A 24,066-nucleotide genomic window follows, 5' to 3' on the forward strand; every position below is an offset into this window, starting at 1 on the left:
TAATCATCTCAATGTGCCATATTATTACCAAATCACACTGTTTAATCTACGCATATCAGACATGGAAAAAAAAACACTGGTACTCGATTTAGCAGGTATTAGGATATTTAATATTCAGTGTTGCTGGTTTGCTAGATTTGACAAAGGGCTCATTTTGATGGAGATGACACGGTTGATGCTGTGTGGTCACGTTTTGTGCTGTTCCCTTTTTAAACTAAATGTATGTATTTTATTGTCTACCAGTTCGGCCAAAACAAGATTATATCGGTACTGCGTGTTCAATTCAAACCTGTAGTTTCCTAATCTGCAGACATAATCCCAATTAAACGTCAGGAAATGTTCAACCCAATAGTGACAAAGAAAAGATGATTACACTTTATTTTATCATTTACAAAGACAAAGTGTGGTAATTTGTAAACCACCATCTCAATGAATCACTGCCGGCTGTCATCTGAATCACAGCGTTCTGCAAAATGAAGCAAACAATTGAAATAAATGAACTAACCACAGTATCTTGCTCTGCCTAATGTTTAAATCAGACGCAAGGATTTTACTTCACACAAAGCTCCACGTTGCTGGATCATTTTTGCTCTCCCTAATGATATCTGTCCTCCAGCATGTCCGCAAAGAATTAGGCAGAAGGAAACATGTGCCAAAGAATATTATGAACTTGTTCTGCATTGTGTGAAAGGGCGCTGGTAAGAGCTTTTTGTTATGGAGCGGATGTGTGTGTGTGTGGAGTCTATGCAGATCTGATAGAAGCCCAGATCTCTGAGGGTTTAATTATCCACAGAAGTACCACACAGTGATGCTGACCTTGGCTGCACACTCCCCTGCCCGTCCACCACACTTGTTATTTTCACAAAGTCCATCACCAAAATAAAAGTCGTTTAATTGAGAGCAACTGTGCTTTTTCAGATAAACATTTTGGGGTTCAGATACATTTTACAGTTTAGATTGTGCTAATATTGTTTCAGCGTTTACACAGCAAAATATGTTAAAGGGAAAACTGACAAACCTGTTCGAGGTCATCAAAGTTTGTGGATTCCAAGCCTGCGGGGGTGTGGTCGATGTTTGTCTCGCATTGAGGAAGTAATGTCAAATGTCAAATGTCAAAATAAACTGTATAATCTGAGTCGTCAATATTGAAATTCACATTGATAAACTCTGGACGATCCATAAACAATCTTCTCCATTAGCCTTTCACTTATAATCATAATCATATATAATAAATAATTGTGGAAATAACACAGTAAATATTGAGAAAATGCCAATGTTGGACCTAAACTGCTATATTAAATATAATAGATCATGAAAAATACACAATATGATTAGAATAAGTAAATGCCCTGGAGGATTTCTTGTTGCAAATTGGCTGCGACCTCAGAAACATCCATTTGTACAAGTCCAAGAGAATACATTTTCCACTGCTCATTACAAAGGTACATTTCTGAACCGTCCAAGTACAATTGACTTATTACGTCTGTCATAGAAATACGTGAGTCACTGACCTCATGTCTGCTACTCAATTGTAACCTATGTTTTACTATGTATTATTATTTTTATTTTATAGTCTGTCGCTGTGTCCCTATATTCTAATAATAATAATAATAATAACTTTTATTTATATAGCGCTTTTCAGTGACCCAAAGACGCTGAACATAATAAAAAAAGGGGGGGGTATTTACAGACAGGGGGGACAACACGTACAGAACACATTAATATACAGATAAAATGAACAAGACAGAAGAAGTAGAGAGAAAAAGATGGGGATGTAACAGGGGGTAGAAGTGTAGGCAATGGGGTAGAGGAGGCTAGGGGTAGGGGAGGTCATAGGCTTGGGTGAAGAGGTATGTTTTTAGGCGGGATTTGAATGTTGTGAGTGAGGGAGAGTGGCGGACAGGTTGGGGGAGGGAGTTCCAGAGTCGTGGTGCTGTTCGGGAGAATGCTCTGTCGCCAAAACTTTTGAGTCGGGATGTTGGTGCAGTCAGGGTGAGAGAGGAGGAGGATCGGAGAGCTCGGGTGGGGCGGTGGGGGATGAGGAGGTCAGACAGGTAGGGGGGGGCAAGGTGGTGAAGAGCTTTGAAGGTGAGGAGGAGTATTTTAAAGTTTATGCGCTGCTTGATGGGGAGCCAATGGAGAGAGCGGAGAACGGGAGTGATGTGATCACGGGACCGGGTGTGGGTGAGGAGGCGGGCAGCGGAGTTTTGGACCATTTGGAGTCTATGGAGGGAATGGGAGGAGATGCCAGTGAGGAGGGAGTTGCAGTAGTCAAGGCGGGAGGAGATGAAGGCATGGATGAGGGATTCAGCAGCGGGGAGGGTGAGGCAGTGTCGGATTTTGGCGATGCGGCGGAGGTGGAAGTATGAGGTCTTGACAATGTGGCTGACATGGGGAGTGAAGGAGAGGGTGGGGTCCATGATGACACCGAGATTGCGTACCAGGGTAGAGGGGGTGATGGTCGAGGTGTCGATGCTGAGTGAAAAGGGACCAGTTTTATTGAGAGTGGATTTGGTGCCAATGAGGAGGAGCTCTGTTTTGTCACTGTTCAGTTTGAGGAAGTTGAGAGTGAGCCATGATTTTATTGTAGAGATGCAGGTTTCAATGTGGCTGAGGGGAGGGTTTTGGGTGGATTTGGTGGTGAGGTATATCTGGGTGTCGTCAGCGTAGCAGTGAAAGTCCAGGTTGAGTTGGCGGAGGATGTGACCAAGGGGGAAGATGTAGCAGATGAAGAGGAGGGGGCCGAGGACTGAGCCCTGGGGGACCCCCTGCGTTACTGGGGAGAGGGTGGATGAGTGACCGGAGAGGGAAATGAACTCTTGCCTGTTGGTGAGGTAGGATGTGAGCCAGTCAAGTGCAGAGCCCTCAACACCCAGTTGGCGCAGCCTTTGTAGGAGGATGGAATGGTTTATAGTGTCAAAGGCTGCGCTGAGGTCTAGTAGTAACAGGATGTTGAGGGCCCCGGAGTCTGCAGAGGTGAGGAGATCGTTGAGTACTTTGACCAGGGCTGTTTCAGTGCTGTGAAGTGGGCGGAAGCCAGATTGGAGGGGTTCATAGAGGTTGTTTGACTGGAGGTGGGTGTGAAGTTGGGCGGCGACGATGCGTTCCAGCGTTTTTGAGAGGAACGACAGGTTGGAGATGGGGCGGTAGTTGGAGAGGTTGGCGGAGTCTAGGGTGGGTTTTTTGAGGATGGGGGTGATGGAGGCCAGTTTGTAGATGGAAGGAACATGGCCGAGGGATAAAGACTGGTTGAAGAGGGTGGTGAGATGGGGGATGAGAGCAGGGAGGCAGGCCTTGGTTAGATTCGTTGGGAGGGGGTCGAGAGAGCAGGTGGTGGTTTTGGAAGCGGTGATGAGGTCTATGATATGAGAGGAGTTAACAGAGGAGAAGGTGGTGAGGGCAGGGAAGGGTGGGTGGTCAGGGAGCGGAGGGGGGGCAGGGGTGGGGGTGGTGATGGAGTTAATGGAGACGGCAGTCATGGAGCTGTTGATTTTGGAAATTTTGTCATTGAAGGCAAGGAGGAAAGAGTTGCAGAGGTCAGGGGAGGAGGGTGGAGTGATGTCCGGTGGCTGGAGCAGCTTGTTGACGGTGGAGAACAGGGTGCGAGGGCTCCGGTGGGAGCTGTTGATGAGGGTGGAGAGGTGGGCAGATTTGGCGGCTTGGAGAGCGTCACGGTAGGAGGAGATGTGTAATTTGAAAGCTTCGGCGTGGACGGTGAGGCGGGTTCTTTTGAGGAGTCGTTCGAGTTGGCGGCCAGTCTGCTTCATGGTGCGGAGTTCAGGGGTGTACCAGGGGGCGGGGTTGATGTATGAGACGGAGGAGGTTTTCCAGGGGGCTAGGGAGTCAAGGGAGTCGGAGAGGGTGGTGTTGAGCATGACAGCATAGTCGTCGGGGGAAGAGGGGGGGGAGTCAGGGGGGAAAGCAGAGGATATGAGCTGGGAGAGCGTGAGGGGGTTGACTGACTTGATATTGCGGTAGGTGATGGTGCGTTTTTTGGGGTTGTGGGGCGAGGGTAGGGGGGCGGAGAAAAGGATGCAGAGATGATCAGAGAGTGGGAAGGGGAGGGGGTGTGGCTTAGATATGGGTAGGAGAGAGGAACAGACTAAGTCCAGAGTGTGGCCTTTGGTATGGGTGGGGAAGTCAATATGTTGGGTGAGATGGAAGCAGTCCAGGAGAGAGAGGAAGTCGGATGTCAGTGGGGCGTTGGGGCAGTCAATGTGGATGTTGAAGTCACCAGTGAGTAGGAGGCGGGCAGAGAGAGAGGATGCGATGGTGAGGAGTTCAGACAATTCAGTGAGGAAAGAGGGGTGGGGCTTTGGGGGACGATAGATCAGGATAGCGGTGATAGAGTTGGGGAGGGAGAAGGCGAGGTATTCAAATGATGAGATGGATGGAAGGTTGAGGTTCAGTTCAGTGATGGATGTAGATTTTTTATGAATAACAGCAAGACCTCCCCCACGCCCGGAGAGGCGGGGTTTGGCAGTGTAAGTGTAGTTGGAGGGAGTGGCTTGGTTGAGAGCATAGAAGTCCAGGGGCTGTTGCCATGTTTCACAGAGGAGAAGCAGATCAATGTTATTGTCCAGTAGCAGTTCAGATATAACAGGTGATTTGTTGGCGAGGGAGCGGCAGTTCAGCAGTGCAAGGGAGATGGATGGGGGCGCGGAGATGGATGGGGGCGCAGGGGTGGGGGGGCGGAGGTTGCTGAGGTTGGCAGTGCGGCAGGTGGGGGTGACAGGGGGGCGAAAACTAGTCCAGAGTGGGGGGACAGGTGAGCCGTCGTTGGAGTGTTGGTTATGGGAGAGACCAGAGCCCCTGTGGATGTAGCGGGGCCGGCGAAGGATCCCAGCTGAGCTAGCTGCAGAGGCAGCAGCAGCTGGGAGACGGTGGTTATGGTTGAGGAGGTGAAGGTCAGCAGCGGTGTAGGTGAGTAGGCGAGAAGTTGGTGGAGCGGTGGCCTGGAGGCGTGGGAGTGATAGTGCGAGGAGGAGATGGAACGTAGCAGCAGATGAGAGTAATCTAATTAGAATGTTGGCGGTGGCTAGAGGCTGGTTAACTAGAAGCTGGTGGGCAGAGAGTTGTGAAAAAGCAGCAGTGGACCGGGTGTTGAAGCTGGTGGAGTGAGTGGCGTTGGTTGCCCCAGACCTTGTCTGCACGGCAGGGAGGCCCCGCATATTCTATATGTGTTTTACCAATTAATTTAATATACAGGAAACAAGTAATAAGCTATTTTAAAAGTTATAGAAGCGTTTGTACACATGTTATGCTGTTGTTACTGGCTTTGCCCCCTTCAACTGGGTTTCGGCCTGAAAGTTGAACATGGTACTTATTTTTTGACAGTTGCAAAACATTAACATGAGCTGTCTGCCATTGTGAATAAATATAATCTGTTTGAAATGTGAAACTGTTATGACCCAAATCAAGGCAAACATATTTATAAAGAACACAGGAGACCAAATGTAAGAGTTAAAAGATTTTGTTTAAAATTCTGGTTTTACTTTCCTCCTTTTCTTGAATATGGAGGTTTAAAAGAGAAAGATGGAACACTTACAAAAAAGAAACAAAGTGATGACATTGATGGACCTGGTGGGCCGGCCAGACAAAACAAACAGGTGTAACACCGGGCCAACCCTGTACAGGGCCGTAGGAGCCGACAGCTCTAACTGAAAAAGTACAAAAAAAATCTAGTTAGACCCCAAAGGAAAACAAAAAAGGGCCACCGGTCCCACCAGGCCAAACAAATGTGCTAAAGCTAACAAAAGGCTACAAACCCATGCAAGCCAACAGGGAGCGTGGAACGAAGCGTGGAACGTGCGCGTTCTGAGGCACGAGATGGGACGGGGAGCAGCAAGAGAACGAGCGTGCAGCCGGGTGCTCCATTTAAAGGCTCCTGGGCACGCAAAAACTATGAACCTACCTATGAAAAAGATAAAAGACTACAAACAATACCTACAAAACATACTATAACCAAAAAATAGGAAAAAATGTAACTAATCAAGAAACAGAACAGGAAAAATATGAATACAAAAATAGGGGGAAATGTGCACAAACACAACAGAAACACTATCATGGTGTTAAAGTCAGTGTAACATCAATGTGTCCAACTAAATTACACAAACTAACTATATTTAGTACCATTTAATGTGATGCTATGTAAATGTTTGATGTAAAATAGCTGATCATTTATGCAATCACCCTCACACTTATAAATAGCGCGCCATAATTTGCACATGCTCTATCTTGCCGCTTATTGACATAATCAGACATGACAAATATGCGCGTTCTAATTGAAGGCACACTGATGTAACCTAATGAATTATTTAAAATGATGCATTGATAGTAATAATGATAACATCTTGTAATTCCTCACTCTCCCAACATTCTTGAACATTGTGAAAGTCAGGCTTGTTTGAATTGATTTGGGGTGTTTTCTGAGCTCTCAAAACACTGAAAAACGCTGACCAATTTCGTACAAAAATGTGTCACAATTTCATGTCAACAGAGCTGCACTTCATAGCCTCTGGAGGTCTCTTCGCCTGTGTTTGTTTAGCAGCAAGATCAGCAATAAAGAGAAATCTATTTGTCAGATAACATGTTGCAGATTGTATAAACTGAGCTTCGAGAATGCATCATTGTTGTGTGGAGAAGTGGCAGATAGCAAGCTGTTAGTCTGTTCATCATTCTAACTTTTGTCAATAAACTGGCAGTAAAGAGAAGATGGCATTTTCATTTCACACAAGCGGGCTCTTTTTTATAAAACAAATGTCCGTCAATAACGTGAGTTTGTTAGAAGTTGAGTTTGAATTAAATACACTGATTACAAATATATTTCGGCGACAGCTTGTTAAATGGACCTACACTGAGGAAAAGGGAGAAAAAAAAAAGAAATTGATTGGGAGTTTCTGGTGCTTTGAAGATAGCGACAGATGCTTATGATGCATATGCAGTATCATTTTTCAGTGTTGGAAAATGGGACTGGAGTTGTGCTGAAGCGAGCCAATCGGCATTTACTCTGAGCTTGTCTAATGTTCGGGGGTTGGGAGAGGCAGGTCCGTCTCTTCTTAGCTCCATCTGTTAAGTTGGACTAAAGTCATCTTTTAACAGACAGCACACACACACATTAAAGTTGCATCTGCGCACACCAAATGAGCAGACAAAATACTGTGAGTTTCATGTAGGTCAAAGCCTGTCTTCCCTCCAGGTTCTCAACACAAAACTTGACTAAATATATCCAGGGACAGAGGGATGGAAATTAGGCTTTTGTGCTTTAGCTCTAATGGCCCTTTCATAGAAAAACTAGTTTATCCAGACTTCATTTATTCATTCATTTCATCCTTTCTCAGAAGTCTTCAAATGTGCAAAGAAGCAAAAACGAGTAATAAGAGATTTGTTTGTAATAGAACTTTGCCTGTAACTTTCCAGAGTATGGCCAGCATTTATCTAATTACTCGTTAAATATCTTACTATTATGCATTCTCACTCTCGCTGGGTCGGGTCTCCACAGAGCTGACCGGTAACCTTGCCTAGAGATGCCACATGATTGTCTCCATGGAAATAACTATGCTATGTTAAGTGGTTGTGGTACACGGGCTAAATACATGCTGAAGAAAAAGTCAGTTGAAGCCACATGTTTGGGTTTGTCCTTATTTACAACTAGGAAAGCAATTTTGTAATCTTATTTTAGACATCTTTTGCCATAGTTTAGAGCTTGAATAGTTCTGTTTTAGACCTGTTATAGATCTGGTCGTACTTGGAGGGTCAAATATTTTCTTAGGTTGTACTTGGTGTGCCACTTGTTCTAGGCAAAGCAGGCGTCGTGCAGAAAAGTGACACAGTGCCACCATAATGCCAAATGCAGCATAGTAATACCATCAATACATGGATAAAGAGAAGTTTACCAAATGAGTATGTAAACTATTAGCAGTCTAATATTTGTTTCCAGGTGTCAGAGCGCTGCGACTATGTTTATGTGAATGGGAAGGAGAGCCGCGGGAGTCGCAAAGTGTTCTTGAACTTCACCTACAGTTTCCTGAGCACACAGCTGGAGATGAGCGTGTGGATGCCCCGCCTCCCTCTGCTCATCGATGTGGCCGACCCTGAACTCAGTCAGATCAAGGGCTGGAGAGTTCCCGTTTCCTTGAGCAGCAGGAGGTAAAGATACCATCTTCACTTTTGTGTACCTTGAATGTAAATGCACGGCTGTGTTCTCATACATCAATTTTAGGTGACTAATTTATCCACTGAAAATGTTGAATCCAACCGGTGATTTAGGCAAGGTAAGTTTATTTGTAGAGCTCAATTTGCACAAGTAATTCAAAGTGCTTTACATAACAGGAAAATATGTATTAAAATCACAAAACAGATAAAAACACAAATAATCTTTAATGATTTAACTTTTTCAAAATTGAATTCTACAATGTCAACATTTTAGTAACTTTCTTGGTCTGGGTAAACTGCAAGTAACTTAGGCATAACTGCTTGGAAAAGACATGATGAGATTGACATAATTTGACCCACATCCCACACGGTGGCACTCTAACACTAATACCCAATACATCTCCACTGCTACGTCACATAGACTCTTCAGCCTTTTCAACATATCCAGACAAACGAATGAAGTTTAATGTCCGCTTTCTCTTTGATGCCCAATTGACAATATATTGTGTCTATATCAAAATGCTCTGTTACTGTTCCAGTCGTGTGCAGCCTTCACTCAGAGTCATTAGCCTGCTCATTACTGTGGAACACCTCTGCCGACCTGTCCCTCCCTGATACAAGCATGACCCTGTCCTCTGTTGTATTCCCTTCACTAATGTCACCTTGGTCACGATGGGAACAGGATTGGCGTCCCTTCTCCAGTGTGAACTAAGGGCCAGGGAGAGGAGGCGGTGAACAGAGGTTCAGGAACTAAGCCAAGCCATTGGGCCACAGCATGTTAACCTGTCAGCCGTTTTTTCTGCCTGAGCAGCCATGCCTCATTAAACCTAATAGAGGCTGTCAGTGTCAGTTTCTGCAGCCAGCTGATCGGTGCTGAGCCTTGCAGTGCAAGAAGAAAGGTGAGAGCAAGAGTGGAGCTGAAAAATAGATCATAAAGAATGCAGATTACGGATGAATGTGAGGGATGGATTCTGGACTAACCACAGAACAACTGCTAAGACTAGTTCAGCACAAGGAAAAAGAAGTCTCTACACACTGTCTCTGACACTATTGTTACCGGTACTAAATAATATATGGAAGGTGCAATGTTGTTAGAAATAATGTATTTCCAGTACAAAGTTTAAATAAATACTACCAGTACTTGTGTGTTTATCTATTTTAGATGGGACAGTGCATGTGTATCATGAACATACATGATACACATGCTGTAAACATGCTGTAAACATGCTGTAAACACGCCGGATTGTAGCCATGGGCTAATTTCCATCAGTTGCTCGTATTCACTCTCCCAACACCAAACATGTACTAGTGTACATGTTTTTTAGTGATAGGGAAAACTGAAGCACCCAGAGGAAACCTACTCAGACAGGGGAAGAACATGCAAACGCTATACAGAAAGCCCTCATGCCGCTCGGGAGTCGAATCCAGGACCTTCTTGCTGTGAAGCAAGCTACCACCAGTATTAGCAAATCAACTATACTATTTTTATACAAATGTTGTGTTAAAAGGCCAAACTGAATGTAATAAAGTTGTTACTTTAGATCTGAAATTGTTTCCAGAGGTGAAAATACTCTCCTATTCAAGAAAGCAGTTGACATGTAAAAAGTACTTTTGCCACGAGGGAAAACAACGCTGAACTTTTTGATCTTGGAACAGCATTGTGTTGTTAAATGAGAGATATATTTTGTGTGTCTGCTTTTAGCTGAAAAATGAACAGACGTCCTATGAAAGAAAATCCCTTCCATTTGAATGAAATCAAAAGCAAGAGTGGCTGCAGTTTGTCTGTTAACTGCTTTAATGCATTTTTAAAATGTTTTTACTTTTTCAGGTCAGGTCAGGCCAAAGCCGCGCTGAATTAAATAGACACTTTTTCACCTTTAGAGCTATTAAGAGGGATACAAATCACATCACTGTGCAAAAATAATAAGGACATTTAGGATGCTAAGACAAAAACACACAATTATTATCTGATGCATTATTTCACTGTTTCACATGCTGTCTGGTGTTTGATGGTTTGAGCAGCTTTTGTTCCAAAGACATTTCTCATATATAAAATAAACTAACCTATATATTTGGAGGTACTGATTCTCATCAGGACAACATCATCTGCAAACAGCAGAGATGAGAGCCTGTGGTCCCCAAACCAAACACCCTCCGACCTCTGACTGCGCCTAGAAATTCTGTCCATAAAAACAATGAACAGAACCGGTGACAATGTTCTGTTATGTTCTTAGGGGAAATTTTAAGTTACCAATTCACTAAATTATTTCCATGTCTGTTATATTTTATGATCTTACATTAAAGTGTAGTTTGCTGATACTTTAATGAGCCTATTTGTGTTTTTATTTCCATGAATTTGAGTGTTATACAAGCAAAATGAGACCACAATGCACCGTCTGCCTCTAAATTAGTCAATTAAGTGTGTTTTTTCTCTGAAAGTTGTGAAAAGCATTTCTAAACTCATTGTGGTGAATAATTAGGAGGCTTGGAATACGTGAGAATGTGAGGAACACTTTTGAACAGCTTCAAACTGTTTAAAAGGATCTGCTATATTTTTCATGTTTTCAGACCATAAAAATCAAGTACAACTCCATAAATATTGTACAAAAGGTTAAAGGGCATTAATGATACTGCGTGCACCAAAAACGTTTTATATGATGTCTTTGCCCTTGTTTGACCCGGTGTCCTCTTGTTCTTCTCTGCATGCATGGCATCAGATATGAGCGTGTGACAGATGACCAGGAGGAGTGGGCTGCAGAGAGGGCAGAGGGCGGCTGTGTGCCCCAGTACCAGAGCACCACTGTGCGGGTCCTCACTCACTTTGTGGCAGACGGCAAAGGGGCGGACGAGGACGGCCCGGGACAGACATACTTCCTGCTCGGCTCTGATTGGCAGGTGGAAGTTACGCAGCTCGTCAAGGACTTCCTGAGAGTGGACCAGCCCAGTGTGGCTCAGCTGACGGACGGACAGGTCTTAATCGGGATGAATGCGGGGACTACCAAAGTCAAGGTAAAAAGTTCAGAAGTAGACGGCCAAAATTCAAGTTTATGTTCCACTGTTATTAGATGTTGTTGACAGGTGTTAACTCGTCAGTAAAAACTCACTTGCACACGCTAAAGTTGTGAAAAGTACAAATAAACTTATTGCTGTGTATATATGTATATATGTAGTAGAATGCTATAATGACTGTTGCAAAGAGTTTAAAATGAACTAGTTCTTTTTTTTTCTTACTTTTTAAAGATTATGGAAATCAGGTACAGCATCTTTTATATTTATATATTTTCCACTTTCTTTCATAGTATAGTTCTATAAATTGCATATTAGAGTAATGCCTGATGCCCTTCTGAACAAAAAATGCAAGTTATCCAGGCTTCAGACAAGTGTAACCTTCATTATGACATCCTGTAGTTGGATTGAAATGTTTTGGGTCCATATGTCTATAATTTGAGCTTCACCCACAGAACTACTGGTTCTAAGATAATCGTACTTTTCGATTTTTTTATGATGGTTTATCTCAGTTTATTTAATAGTTTAATTTCTGAATGATACAAAATACAAAATTGTCTTAGTCCAGTGTTTACAAGCTGTGTAAAAAGAAATATATGTTGCACCACTGTTTCGCCCATTGTAAAAGGAGTCTTATCTCAGCCAGCCACACAAACACTTAGCTGATAATGCGCTGACAGAGCTACATGCCTACATGCCATGTAGTCCAATAAAGGCCTCCGCTTCCTCTCCTGTCTCCTCACAGACACACAGAGGATTCTGTTTATCCAGCCTTACACCTGAGCATTTCTACAGCCACACGAGAGCGCTCCCTCAGCCAATGAACGTAAATTTGGCATTTACAAGACAGAGCAACACACTGTTAAAGTAATGGCCTGGAGTCATAATGGTGGTTTATAGCCAAAGAGACGTGTGCAGTCTAGTGCTGAGACCGATTTTGTGTTTATAGAGTGCTGTTAGTGGTGTCGCTGCATGGTCAGATCAAGGGAAATGCATCAAAGTTTGACAACACAGCATTGGAAAAGGGATAAATGAGCCCAAATGTGACAGGCTTTCAAGCAAAGACAGGTGCATTTCAAGGACTATGAATTAGATTTTTCTTCAGTCAGTGACATAAAAGTAAAAATGTTAAACTTGAATTAATTAATCCAGGGTTTTGACGTCTATTCTCAGTGGTTTAAAGCAGAACTAAGTAACTGGCGATAGAGTTTCACCTGATGCTCCCTTGTGAAAATACATTGTCAGAAAAATAAGAGACAAAAGCTTATTTTTTATCACTTTTTCTTTTCTTTTTTTCTTTCTTTATAAGACATCATAATCACATACTAAACCATTTCACATTACCAAATATAAAATAAAAAAATAAAAAAAGAGCCAGGGTTTCTCAGCCGAGTTGTTTCGGGTCGATTTTGGCAAAAGTTACAAGGCTGGTTTTCCGCCCAGAGACAGAAGGAGACTTCAAATGCTCCAAAAATGCATATATAACCATCTCAGGGACGTACAAAGACGTGCAATAAGGTCTAAACTGTACTTAGATCTGCTTTAAGACTGTAGTGATTAGGGCTGTATTGTTGTTACACCTTCCCATGTTCAATTGGTCAGTGGAGTTTTGTTAAAAATTTGCATTAGTCAACTATTATTGTATTTAGATTATGAGGATTTATATGGACAACAGTGGAAAAGCAGAAGGTGTGGAGTGAGCTGAAGATTTGGTAGTGAATCGAATTAATTAACTTTTTACATATAAATACACGTTTTCCTAATATTACATGAACTCCTGTGCAGTTGTGGTCTTGTGAGTGCAGTTTGGGTCCGACCACATGGTGCTTCGTTACACGACTAATCAACAAATGTTGTTAGACCAAGAATTTCTTTGGAAATTTCAAATGGCAACCATTTAAAGTAAAATTACTTTTTTCCAGACTTCCATTACACTGTCCCGATTGATTCCTATCAATCGAATAAAGTTACTGACATCATGGTTATAAGTGAAAGATGCTATAATAAACACCAAAAATACATACACATTTTTTGAGAGTCAAGACAAAATTCTCTTGACTTTTTACTATGCTTTTTTCCCTTACATTTTAGAACATGACTAGAGAGCAGAACACTATACAAAAATAAACAGAAGCAGCACAAATCCAAAAAATAAAATCTATTCTAATCCTAAATTAAATTTGTCCATTTCTCCATATTCATCTTCATTTCTTCCATATGTCCATTATATATACACATTATTACATTTATATATGTCCAGTCCTTGATTGTGGGTGCAGGTTGTCTCATCTTTTTGTAAGGGCCTTTTCCCTGCAGCCAGGAGTATCCTCCAAACGTATCAAAGTATTGTGGCCACGGGAGAAGTTAAGTACATAGTTCTGAAATCAAGTGGAATGACGATGTTAAAAACTGACTGGAGGAGTTTGTTAATCTCAGTGCAGTATTCCTGGGCAACAGAACAAGTCCCAAAACACATAATAATGGTGTGCCTCCTAGTAACTATAACCTCTCCAACGTTCAGCCTTCCCCTGTGTATAATGCTGGGCCTCCTGACAACCAGTCAGCATTTCTTTGTGAACAGTGAGCACTTTGACATGGTGTTATAAAAAAATGTGATACATTTCCAAAGTATGATTTTGTTGTCCTCCATTGAGAAGTACATATATTGTTTTACCCCATTTGTCATCAGTCAAAACAAAATGACTCTTCCTTTATTTAAATTGTTATATATTTAGTAGAATTTGATGTGAGAGTGAATTTCTGAATTTCTAACACATTTATATTGCTTAGAAATGTTTTACCTTGAAAGTTCTAGTCATTGCTTTATTTAATTTCTTGGTTATAATAACTCTTTTTGTTAACACCTTTAAAAGTCCTGTTTCTCACAGTCAAAGGATTCCTTCAACATACCAAAGCTTCTAGTTTGATTTCTTTTACGGCCTGGTAGAAAAAATTCATACCTTCATCTGCTTTATGCTGGTTGTTGCAAAACCTTGGTCAGTCAATCATCTTAAGATCTGGTATTTTTAAAATTACTCTTTTGGTTGGTTGTTTTCTAAGTTTCAAGGCTAATAATTTAGAACATCATATGCATTATGTATGTATAAAATATGTATATATTCCTGTAGCATTGGAAGATTTACCTTCTTGGAATGATTTACCTCTAGCAGTTTCTCTCAAAGCTGCTATAGCTGCATCAGAGGATATTTCACCATTCTCATGTTCTTCCACATAAGTCTCAAGGGCATTTTATTCTTAAACAAGGGGCCATTACGCAGGCTGGCATAGAACATCCAAAGTGTATTTTATTAATATTTTCTCCAGCTCTATAGTAATATAGGTAGGAGCATGATCACTTAAGTCTATTGTGCCTATATCTGCCTCAGTGATTTTTGATCTGTCTTTATTTAAGTCGATTCTAGAGTAGATTGTGGATTAGAACAGTGGTTCCCAAATTGGGGGTCAGGACCCCTCGGGGGGCGGGGAGGCACAAGCTGGGGGTCACGATATGACTTGGAAGATGTTGATTATATAATTATTAGGGCTGGGCAACGATTAAAATTTTTAATCGCGATTAATCGCATTATTTCCCTGATTAATCACGATTAATCGCATTTTTACGTGCAAACAAGTTAAATAAAATATTAAGTATTCACTTGCCACAAAATCCTGAGCCACAATCATTAAAGATTAACAGTCCACTTCGGAGGTAACATCAGAAACATTGTAATCTCATTAAACTAGACACTCAAAACACATTTTAGGAGCAGCAGAACCAGTCTAGTACCAAATGTCCCTAAACCAGAAAACACTTCAGTACAGTTTGTACATTCTTAGAACTTGACACTAAAGCGCCATAACATTAGTTGTGCAAACAAACACTTAACCAGTTAAATAAAAATAAATACATTGTGTACATTTGAACTTAAACAATGTTATCAAACACAAAACTAAAGCTTATTGCCACTGCCAGGGCATTGAAAAGAACCAGAAAAGTTTGTAGATTCCTAAAGCTGGGTGTTTTTTTACTCCTCTGCACTAAGCCAGTTGCTAAGGCACCAGATTATTCACCGGGCCCTTCTCGCGGATCTCCCCAGCTACGGCGCCCGTCGGGACCTGCTCACGTGGGCCCCCGGCGGGACCTGCTCACGCGGGCCCCCGGCGGGTTGCCTCGGCTGGCGCCTAGCAGCTGACTTTGTAAAGTTAATAAACCAATGCCATGGTCCAACATTAAAATCCATTCACAGCACAACTCCTCCACTGAGCATGTGCAGGACGACTCAGACGCACGTCTGCTGCCGAGTGTATTCTACGGACATGAGTCCGGCGCGTCAAGCACGCGCGTCCGGTGCGTTTGTCCGGTGCGGACCAGGGGAATCCAACCTGCGTTAGCGCGCGTTAAAATAATTGATCGCGATAATAACGCGTTAACTTGCCCAGCCCTAATAATTATCATACAGTATTTTATTAAAAGATCAGACGACAATTTTTCACCTTAGAGCTGACCTGTAAATTAGCCCACTTGCTTGTTCCTATGGCGAAAGATCTGTTTTCAATGCGTTTGTGTTTAATGCCACAGTCCATTGACACAGAATTCAGCCCTGCCCATTGCTCAAACTCAATGACTTGACCTGAATTAAGTCAAAATTAAATGTTCTTTCACATACAAATGAATGATGAAGCCAATATTAAAGTATATAAAATGCTTATTTCATGATACTTATGCCATTTATCTGGTTTCGTCACCATTAGCACATAAAAGAGAATGTTTAGTGGTCACTAGATGCTTACAAGAAAAACACACACTAGAAATCTGTGCTTGAAATTGATTAGCCTTATGCTCATATGCCAGTTTTAGACGCTAATTGATAATTAAAATAAAACAACAAAAGATTATACTCTTAACAATTACTTTTAACTACTTACTTACTTTTTAATGCTTTAACCTCATTTAAATGTGGTTGACACACACTTTATTATTCATAACTTGCATTTTTTACTGGTTAATGCTACCGGCTAGGGAAAAATACAGGGGACATCTCTGGAGTCCCTTAAATTTTATCGGACTATCTAATTGTTCAACATTGGCATTAAAAGTTGTGTCTGCTTGGGCTGGGTATTGCCTAATATCCCAATGTAGGGACCATGACACATTGCATAGCCCTGGCTTTTACTATTATAATACATGGTTATAACACCTTCTTGAGACAAGCAGGTGTTGGACATATCCACCTTTTAAACGTAACTTTTTTTTGTTGGCGTCTCTTTGTGGATGGAGTATGTACCTTTGAAAGTTAGTTTTAAAGAAAACTTAAACCCGGTGACCCTGTAAAACTAGATAATCTAAACTAAACATTATTCTTTCCAACAGAGTGAAAATGTCAAACTCTGGAAAGTAACCCATGTTGTGGTATTGCTTAGGGGGAGTGTGTGTGTGTGGTCACGTTGCATTGGCCTGGAGAGATGTGGACAGGAATCATAGCGGCGGAGTCTTGACAGCTCAGAATAGGCCGGGGCAGACCGGGGAGGCTTTAATTGCACTCTGGAGGTGGGCTGAAGCACCTGCAAACTGGTGTTGGAGAGAGGGACCACCTCCACGTCCACTGCCGGAATCTCACCCGTCTCTCTGGGTGCATTACCTATTCCTATTACCTCACAGTCTCGGTAATAGGGTTGAGGTGAGACATGACACTTTGGGAAATTGGACAAAGGACTTCAACAGGGGTTAGGAGAAGAGATCTGGCTACTCTGAATGAATCAAAAGAGAGAAAAAACGATGACATTTCAGAAAGGAAAGGGCAGTGGAGTCATGGAGCGCACTGTGTGGAAGCAGAACAAATGTGGGAGTGGAACACATCCGAGTTTCCTGATTGTTTTGCTCTTGGAAAGAACCACTTGTGTTGGAATATATTTTTATAAGAATCACCACAATCCAATTATATAGCATTGGTGTGTTGTCATAACAAGTCTTGCAGCAAACATGCCAGTGTTTGTTTAGTACATTTAAATAGATTTTGTCCCTTTCCCAATACGCACTTCAAATGTGCGTTCACGACGAGCAGCAGAAGTGTGCAGGGCGTCCCAATTCTTAGAACGTTTTGCTCAGCACTTCACCACAGAGCGATGCAGACTTCAGGTAGGTGCCTTACCCACAATGCATTTCATTGCAATGTTTTCAAACAGCGCAGTGCCTAAACAACTTAGCATCGAGAGCTATCAGGAAACAATGGAAGGAATGTCTTAACAGTTAAACTGATAACATTTAAAAATAAATCACTGTCCAGTAACAGCACTGTAAAAACATTATTGTTCTCATTTGTTTGTGGTCATTTCAGTCATGTGTGCGAACATTGGGACAGGGCCTCTTATATTATTAGACTGACTCTTTGGGAAAACAAACCACACAACACGAGTGGCTCTGCAATGCCAGAAATTTAATTGAGATTGTGATTCAATCATTTCAAATTGTCAATGGACCTTTTTAATCAAGAGTTCCACAGCCAATTCTCTGCTGATCAGTCACTGGCACATGTTAATTTATAAATCGTTACTCTGTGGTTTTCCCTCACTCATTACACATCAGTCCCCAGAGTTCGGACTGACCGGAATGTTGATGGACTCTTTTGACTCGAAGTAGTATCCATGAATGATTTGTGAAAGTAAATACATTTTAAATGTTTGACCCATGTGTGCTGCTGCCTCTTGGCCAGGTCACTCTTCAAAAAGAGATTGTTTCACTTTTTAACCTTCTTAAATAAAGGTCAGTCAAACAAACAAACAAACAATAAAAGCATGTGGTTTGGAGCAGAGTTCGGACTTAAATGACGAAAAAGAGTCAGAACTAGAAATATTTATTGTCTTATTAAAGGTCTGTGTTTATGGTCACTTAATATTGAAAGCATTTGTATTAGTTTTTTAATGAGACAAATTAAAGTAAAATCAATAATCATAATCGATCAATATCAGGACATTGTGATTTTTGTTGTTGTTGTTGTTGTTCTGTCATATCTTCTAGCCTTAATTTACAATGAAAATATTCTGATTAGGTTCATCAAGTTCATAAGGTCGTCTGATATAATTAATACTATGGTTTCTCATTGCTGTCCCTTTGATAATAAGTCTAGTATGAGAAAATGTAAATGACAAGTTTGAGGAAATTGTTGTTATAAAAGACCTTTTGTTTAGGACTCTGCGTTTATGGAAGTTGGAAGTTGTGATTGTGCAGATGGAGTTTATCCAGCAGCATTGAGGAGACGGCGTTGTTTGTGCAGAAGCAAACATAATTCTGGCATGCTCTGTTTTTTGGGGGAAAGTTCAGTCCTTTCAGCAGTTCACCAAAGCTCACTGTGGAGAACAAACAGAATGTGCTGCTGTGATTACATTTAATCCACACTTTTTCCTCGATCAAGCAAATTACAACTTCCCATCTTTTGTGAGAAAAGACACCCCATTGTTTGGTACATCCACCCACAGCACACGTATAGTTTCAAACTTTGTATAACAACAATTTACAACATCTTAAGGCGTTAGGGTTACATATAAAGATACAACCATGACTGTGTGGGAAGCGGAAAGACGAAAGAGGCAGACCAAAGGGAAGAAACCGTGAAGAGGGCTGTACAAATGAGGCCGTGGCGGAGGCTGGTGCTTGATTATGGCTGGTGAACGCGGTGAACGCGTGGGGGAGGCTGCGGGACAGACAGTAGGCCTAAATGGAATGGATAGGACGGATTCAGAATTCATAACAGAATCTCAACTCTGGCATTTGAAGTTTGACAGATTTTTAACAACAAGTCTACTTTTTGTTCAGTGCCAACATTCACACAAGTCAATGAGCATGCAAACAATCCCAGCAAAAGAAATGATGTGTGCTGTATCACTGGACTATTTTGTCAAGCAGAAGATGGATAATGAGAGTTTATGTTATATAAGGAGCATTTATTGTAGTAGTTTAGTTGTTTCCTCTATATTGTGTGGTATAGAATAAACAACAAAACTATTCTACTAATGAAAGGTTATTAATATCACGTGAATATTTTGGGTAAATGGGTGAACAAACAAAAAGTCTGTTTACTGAAAAATCTACTCTAACTCTAGGTTTGATTACAAATGCAAATTGTACGTTCAAAAGCGAGGGTTAAAACATCCTCACATGTCCTAAAATGTACACCGTACACGTGGCTTGCATTTTTACAACATAAACTAACATACAGCAAGACTGATGTATTTTTCTTTTTCTTCGAGTACTGCTTGATTGGACATGAGCAGCAGATGTGACATGTTTGAGGTAATTCCAACTGTTACCTAGCAACCATACTATGAACAAGGGCTAGAGCTTGTCAAAAAGTGTGTTCCTTTGCAATAAATAGTCTCAGCATTTTGGATGTGATTTTTTTGTTTTGTTGTGACTTTTTATAACTCAGCGCTGCTGCCTCTAATTTTATCTCTTTTCCAACTTTTCTTCACAAATGCCTCTTGGATTGATGTAAAACTCTGACAAATATTTAGTAGCTTCAAAGTCTATACCAGTAATAATTAGTAAAACAACTTGTCACATCCACTTTTTGATCCAAGTTGTGTTTTCAGTTTCCAGCTTGTATTTTCAGATGTATTTATGGTGGATGTGTCACTGGGTACATTTAGCCTGCACAGTGTTTGCAGTACAAGATAACTCTGACAAAAGCTTGGTGGCATTTGTCAGTTAATTAGTGGATTTTTAGAGTAACTGTTGTATTTGAAAGACAAAGTACAACAGAGTAAAACACAATTCTTTCAATCTTTCACATATCATCTTTCATTTTTGTCATGGCCGTTTTTGCATAATTTTCCTGCACAGGTGTGAGCAGAAAGAAATCAGATGTAACTGTTTCAATAATCTGAATAACTCCAGAAATCAGATTATAATCATATATTTGCTGTGCCAGGAGACATGGTTGCCTTATGATGGCACATGCTGGCAGTTGTCAATGAATGTGACTGACTGAGTGAATAAGTAATGCACCAAATTCTAAAGCAATTTGCAATTATTTCTCTCTACAGCATTATAGAGCATTCTGTCAGTGGAAACTTTTTTGTAACTGCTCAATATTTTCATCTGTTTTTGCAGGTGTTGTCCCCTCTGACGTCGGTGGTCCTGGGTGAGCGCACTCTCCGGGTGGTGGATGATAAAGTCAGTGTGACAGAGCTGGGAGTGCAGCTAGTCTCTGGACTCTCTCTGTCTCTGCAGCTCAGCCCCGGCAGCAACAGAGCCATTGTCGCCACGGCTACCACACAGGAGGTCATCGAATCGCTCAAACAGGTACTAACCCCAATCAACCTTGTATTTATTGTTTTACATTATTCACACATTTCTAGAAGAAATTTGCCGCTGCCCAGGTCAATCACTCATCAGCATCTGTTCTTGTAATGAGGAGGTTTGATTTGATTTATAAATCTTGTGATGATAATAATAGTAATTTCTCCTCCTGTGGTGATTTGATTCCAAGAAGCCACTTTCTTGATTTGCATAACCAACACTGAGTATCTCTGTTCATGTTCATTATAATTGTAAATGAGGAAGGCTACTCTTTCTCCCCCGAGAGAGAAGAAAGAACTTATATTCAGTCTATTTATCCAATTGTTTCTATAAGGCATTCAACTGTAATTAAGATGCTCCGCTTCTAAACCTGTTGCAGATTTGGCATAATTCTTATGCCGATGAGAAAATGTGTAAATTACAGTGTTATTTTGAGCATAATTTGCTAACTGGATGAGGGCTGTTACAGTTTCCTTTGTGTGCCTGTGCTTAGGAGTCCTTCATCAGTGCTTGGCTGCAGCTCAGCGATGGCTCCATGACTCCTCTGGACAACTATAACCCAGCTCACTTCATTTTGTCCGCCACCTCTCTGGACCAGAGGGTGGTGACAGTGCAGCAAACTGAGGCCTGGAAGTGGCCCAGCATCGTGGCCAAAGGAGAAGGTCAGGGTCTACTAGTCCGAGTCGAGATGAGCCTCTCGAAGCAGTGTCAGAAGGGGAAGCGGAGCACTGTCCTGGGGACCGGGATTGCCAATATTCAGGTGAGGCTGTCTGAGGAGTACAGACAGCCTGGGGAGCGACGGACAAGACCCGAGGCGCCTTATTACGGAGGCTCCATCTCAGACATGGAAACTGGCTTAATCAACCGAGGAACTACAACCATGAGGGGCCAGGCCCCCGGGAGGCCTAATGGGGGCCGCCTGTCAGCAGACAGTGGAGTTCGGGTCCCCAGTGAGTTTTCTGAGTATCCAGACCAGGCTGAGCTGCCCCACAGCCACAGCACTGACGATTTGCTGCCGTCACGCACCAGAGGCCTCACAGACCTGGAGATCGGTATGTACGCGCTGCTTGGAGTGTTCTGCCTGGCCATCATGGTCTTTCTCATCAACTGCATTTCCTACGCATATAAATACCGCAGCAAACAGCTATCCATTGAGACGCCAGAGACCATGCCGCACGCCCACGACTGGGTTTGGCTGGGCCATGATGAGGGCCTGTGTCTGCAGCAGGATGAGCTGGGCGGGACCTTGGAGGAGGGCAGCCAGCTCCTGAACGGGGGTCTACATCGCAGTGCTAGTGCAGGGTGTAGCTTCAGTGGGAAGGATCATAAGAATGAGTCCATGAACTCTCCCACAACAAAGAGAAAAAGAGTCAAGTTTACAACCTTTTCCAATGCCAAGGCCAGTAACGGCTGTCCCGTGCTCAGCCCATTAGCACTGGTGCAGACTAGTGAGATCAAATGGGTTTGCCCGGACATAGAGCTTGGGGACTCCAAGGATCTTAGGAACTACATGGAGAGGCTGAATGAGAATGCGATCAAGAATATTGCATAGGGAGTATTGTACATTTGTAATTGAACAAAAGAGAAACTCACCCGATTGCCTTCATAGTACAGAGGACGGTTCAGAGGGAGGCAACTCACAGAGAATAAAGGTATGGACAGTACCTCACCACAACAGGACAGGGACATTTAGCCTTTCCACGGCAGTGACTACAGACTGTAACCTGGGAGGACTGCCCCATCATCAGAGCATTGTTAAAAGGAGAATTATGAACTTTATATTGTTCCTTAAATAAAGTATTATCTTGAATTCACTTTTTAAATCCATCTGATCTGAAACTCATTTAAAAGGTTGTTTTTTTACTGTTGTATATGTTACTTCCCTGAGACCTGTAGCTAGAGTCTGTTATAGATCAGATTACATTTGGGCAAAGTTTTCTGTCCTTTTGTGTGTTCAACCAGCCACACCAATACCACTATTCCAATATCGACCATTCTAGACCTGTTTGAGAGTTCAAAACTTTTTTTCCCCTATTGTATATAAGTGAGTTTTAGTTCAACAGTGTTGTGTAAAGACGAATTTTGTATGGTGTTGTTAATTCTCTTTTCATTGTATTTTATGTCTGGTCTCCACAAACCAGACCCATGCATGCTGCTATAGCTAGGGCATGACTGGTTTACAATTACAATGTATAGACATCCGTGGAGACCTTTACATTTTTTATGGCTTGGTTTTGTTAACTTTTACTTTCTTGTGTTATGGGTCTTTTTTGTTTGTTTAGCTTCTTTAATTTAATCAACTGAATTTTTGTATTTTTGAAGTCATAGATTCAACAGCAAAATACTGAAAAACCATCTATAGACAATCAGTTATATCAGTCCAACTTGCTCATTGACTCTGTCCAGTTGACTAGAGCTTGCGTTCTGAATTACAATGTAAATTATCCTAATGCTTCTAAATATTGGGTTATAAAAGATTACCACTGTTCCAATGTTGTTTTATTAAACTGTTATGAATTTGTTCTCCCAATTGCTTTTAAACCTGGCTGCTGGACTAATTAAAACTGGGAGTCTCCATCATATTGCTTTGTGCATTTATTGGACCAGATAATACATGCTTAACTAGTGGCTTAAAAGATGTGTTTCATTTGGAGATTTAGGTATGTCCTGTTCAGTTGGAGCTTGTACATCGTCACAAACAAATCACTTGCCAATGTAATCATCATCAAGGCAGACGTAAACCTTATTTTGGCTTATTTTATATTGTTATTCATGATATGTTAATTTATAACTGGCATCTAATACTGATTAACTGTTCAAATGTGAGTAGCTGTAAACAGGGTCAGACGGATCTGCAGAGATTTACAATGGTACAAACTTCAAAATCTTTGTAAAAGACTAAACCAATGATTCTCTTAAAGATTCTCCTAAAAGTTTGCAGGAACTTGCCAAAAAGCACATTTTTGTGTGAAAGGTGAGCCGCTTCCAAATGTGCATCCATATTTTATGAATACAAAATATCCAGTTTTCACTAACTATAAATCCTTCCCACTGCTCCCAATCTATAGTTTGGCAGAAGCTACTATTATAATGTTTTCTGGTTTGAACTTGATCATCATTTCACCATTATAAACAACTTTTCTTATGAATAAATATAGTTTGTGCGTAAGTAATTGGTCGTGGTCTAAAGAGGCACTGTTTTCAACAGAATGAGCTAACCATCACCAGGCATATGAACACTGCAGTGTAAAGAGTCTTTGCGTGTCCAGAATGCACTATATAAATATTGTTACATTATTAGACAGTATTAAACTTCCCCTTTACCATGGAAGTATCATTAACTGCACACAGGTTTAAGGCCAAGTGCACCAGTCCAGTGAAAGGCTGGAACCCCTCTCAGACAATTAGGCTGTTCCACAGGATCAGAGATATGCTCTTCCAAAAGGGCAAGCTAATTAGAGATTACTGAGTTCAGTCTTATTACTTGTTAATGTGGCATTTCGTATGCAATTTGTCTTGCCCACTCACTGTACCTTTGAATTTCTTACATGTAATTATGACCTAATTAGAGCAATCCCCAGTACTCAGAGACATCTTTGCAGCTTTACTGT

At 41.6% G+C, this 24,066-nt stretch overlaps 1 protein-coding gene across 1 annotated transcript in view; it reads left to right on the top strand.

Annotated features, from left to right (window-relative positions):
- LOC140368302 (transmembrane protein 132C) overlaps window positions 1–23,033 on the top strand; it is a 179,322-nt gene extending 156,289 nt beyond the window's left edge. The window contains exons 7-10 of the mRNA XM_072455279.1: window positions 7,940–8,148; window positions 10,872–11,163; window positions 20,267–20,458; window positions 20,949–23,033. Of these exons, the coding sequence (XP_072311380.1) occupies window positions 7,940–8,148; window positions 10,872–11,163; window positions 20,267–20,458; window positions 20,949–22,007 (1,752 nt within the window). The 3' untranslated portion in view covers window positions 22,008–23,033. The remainder of the gene's footprint in view (window positions 1–7,939; window positions 8,149–10,871; window positions 11,164–20,266; window positions 20,459–20,948) is intronic.
- The last annotated feature ends 1,033 nt before the right edge of the window (window positions 23,034–24,066 follow it).

Source organism: Eucyclogobius newberryi, unplaced genomic scaffold, assembly GCF_026437365.1.
Source record: "Eucyclogobius newberryi isolate DKJ021-1_F unplaced genomic scaffold, fEucNew1.0.hap1 SCAF_2, whole genome shotgun sequence".
Lineage (NCBI taxonomy): Eukaryota > Metazoa > Chordata > Actinopteri > Gobiiformes > Gobiidae > Eucyclogobius > Eucyclogobius newberryi.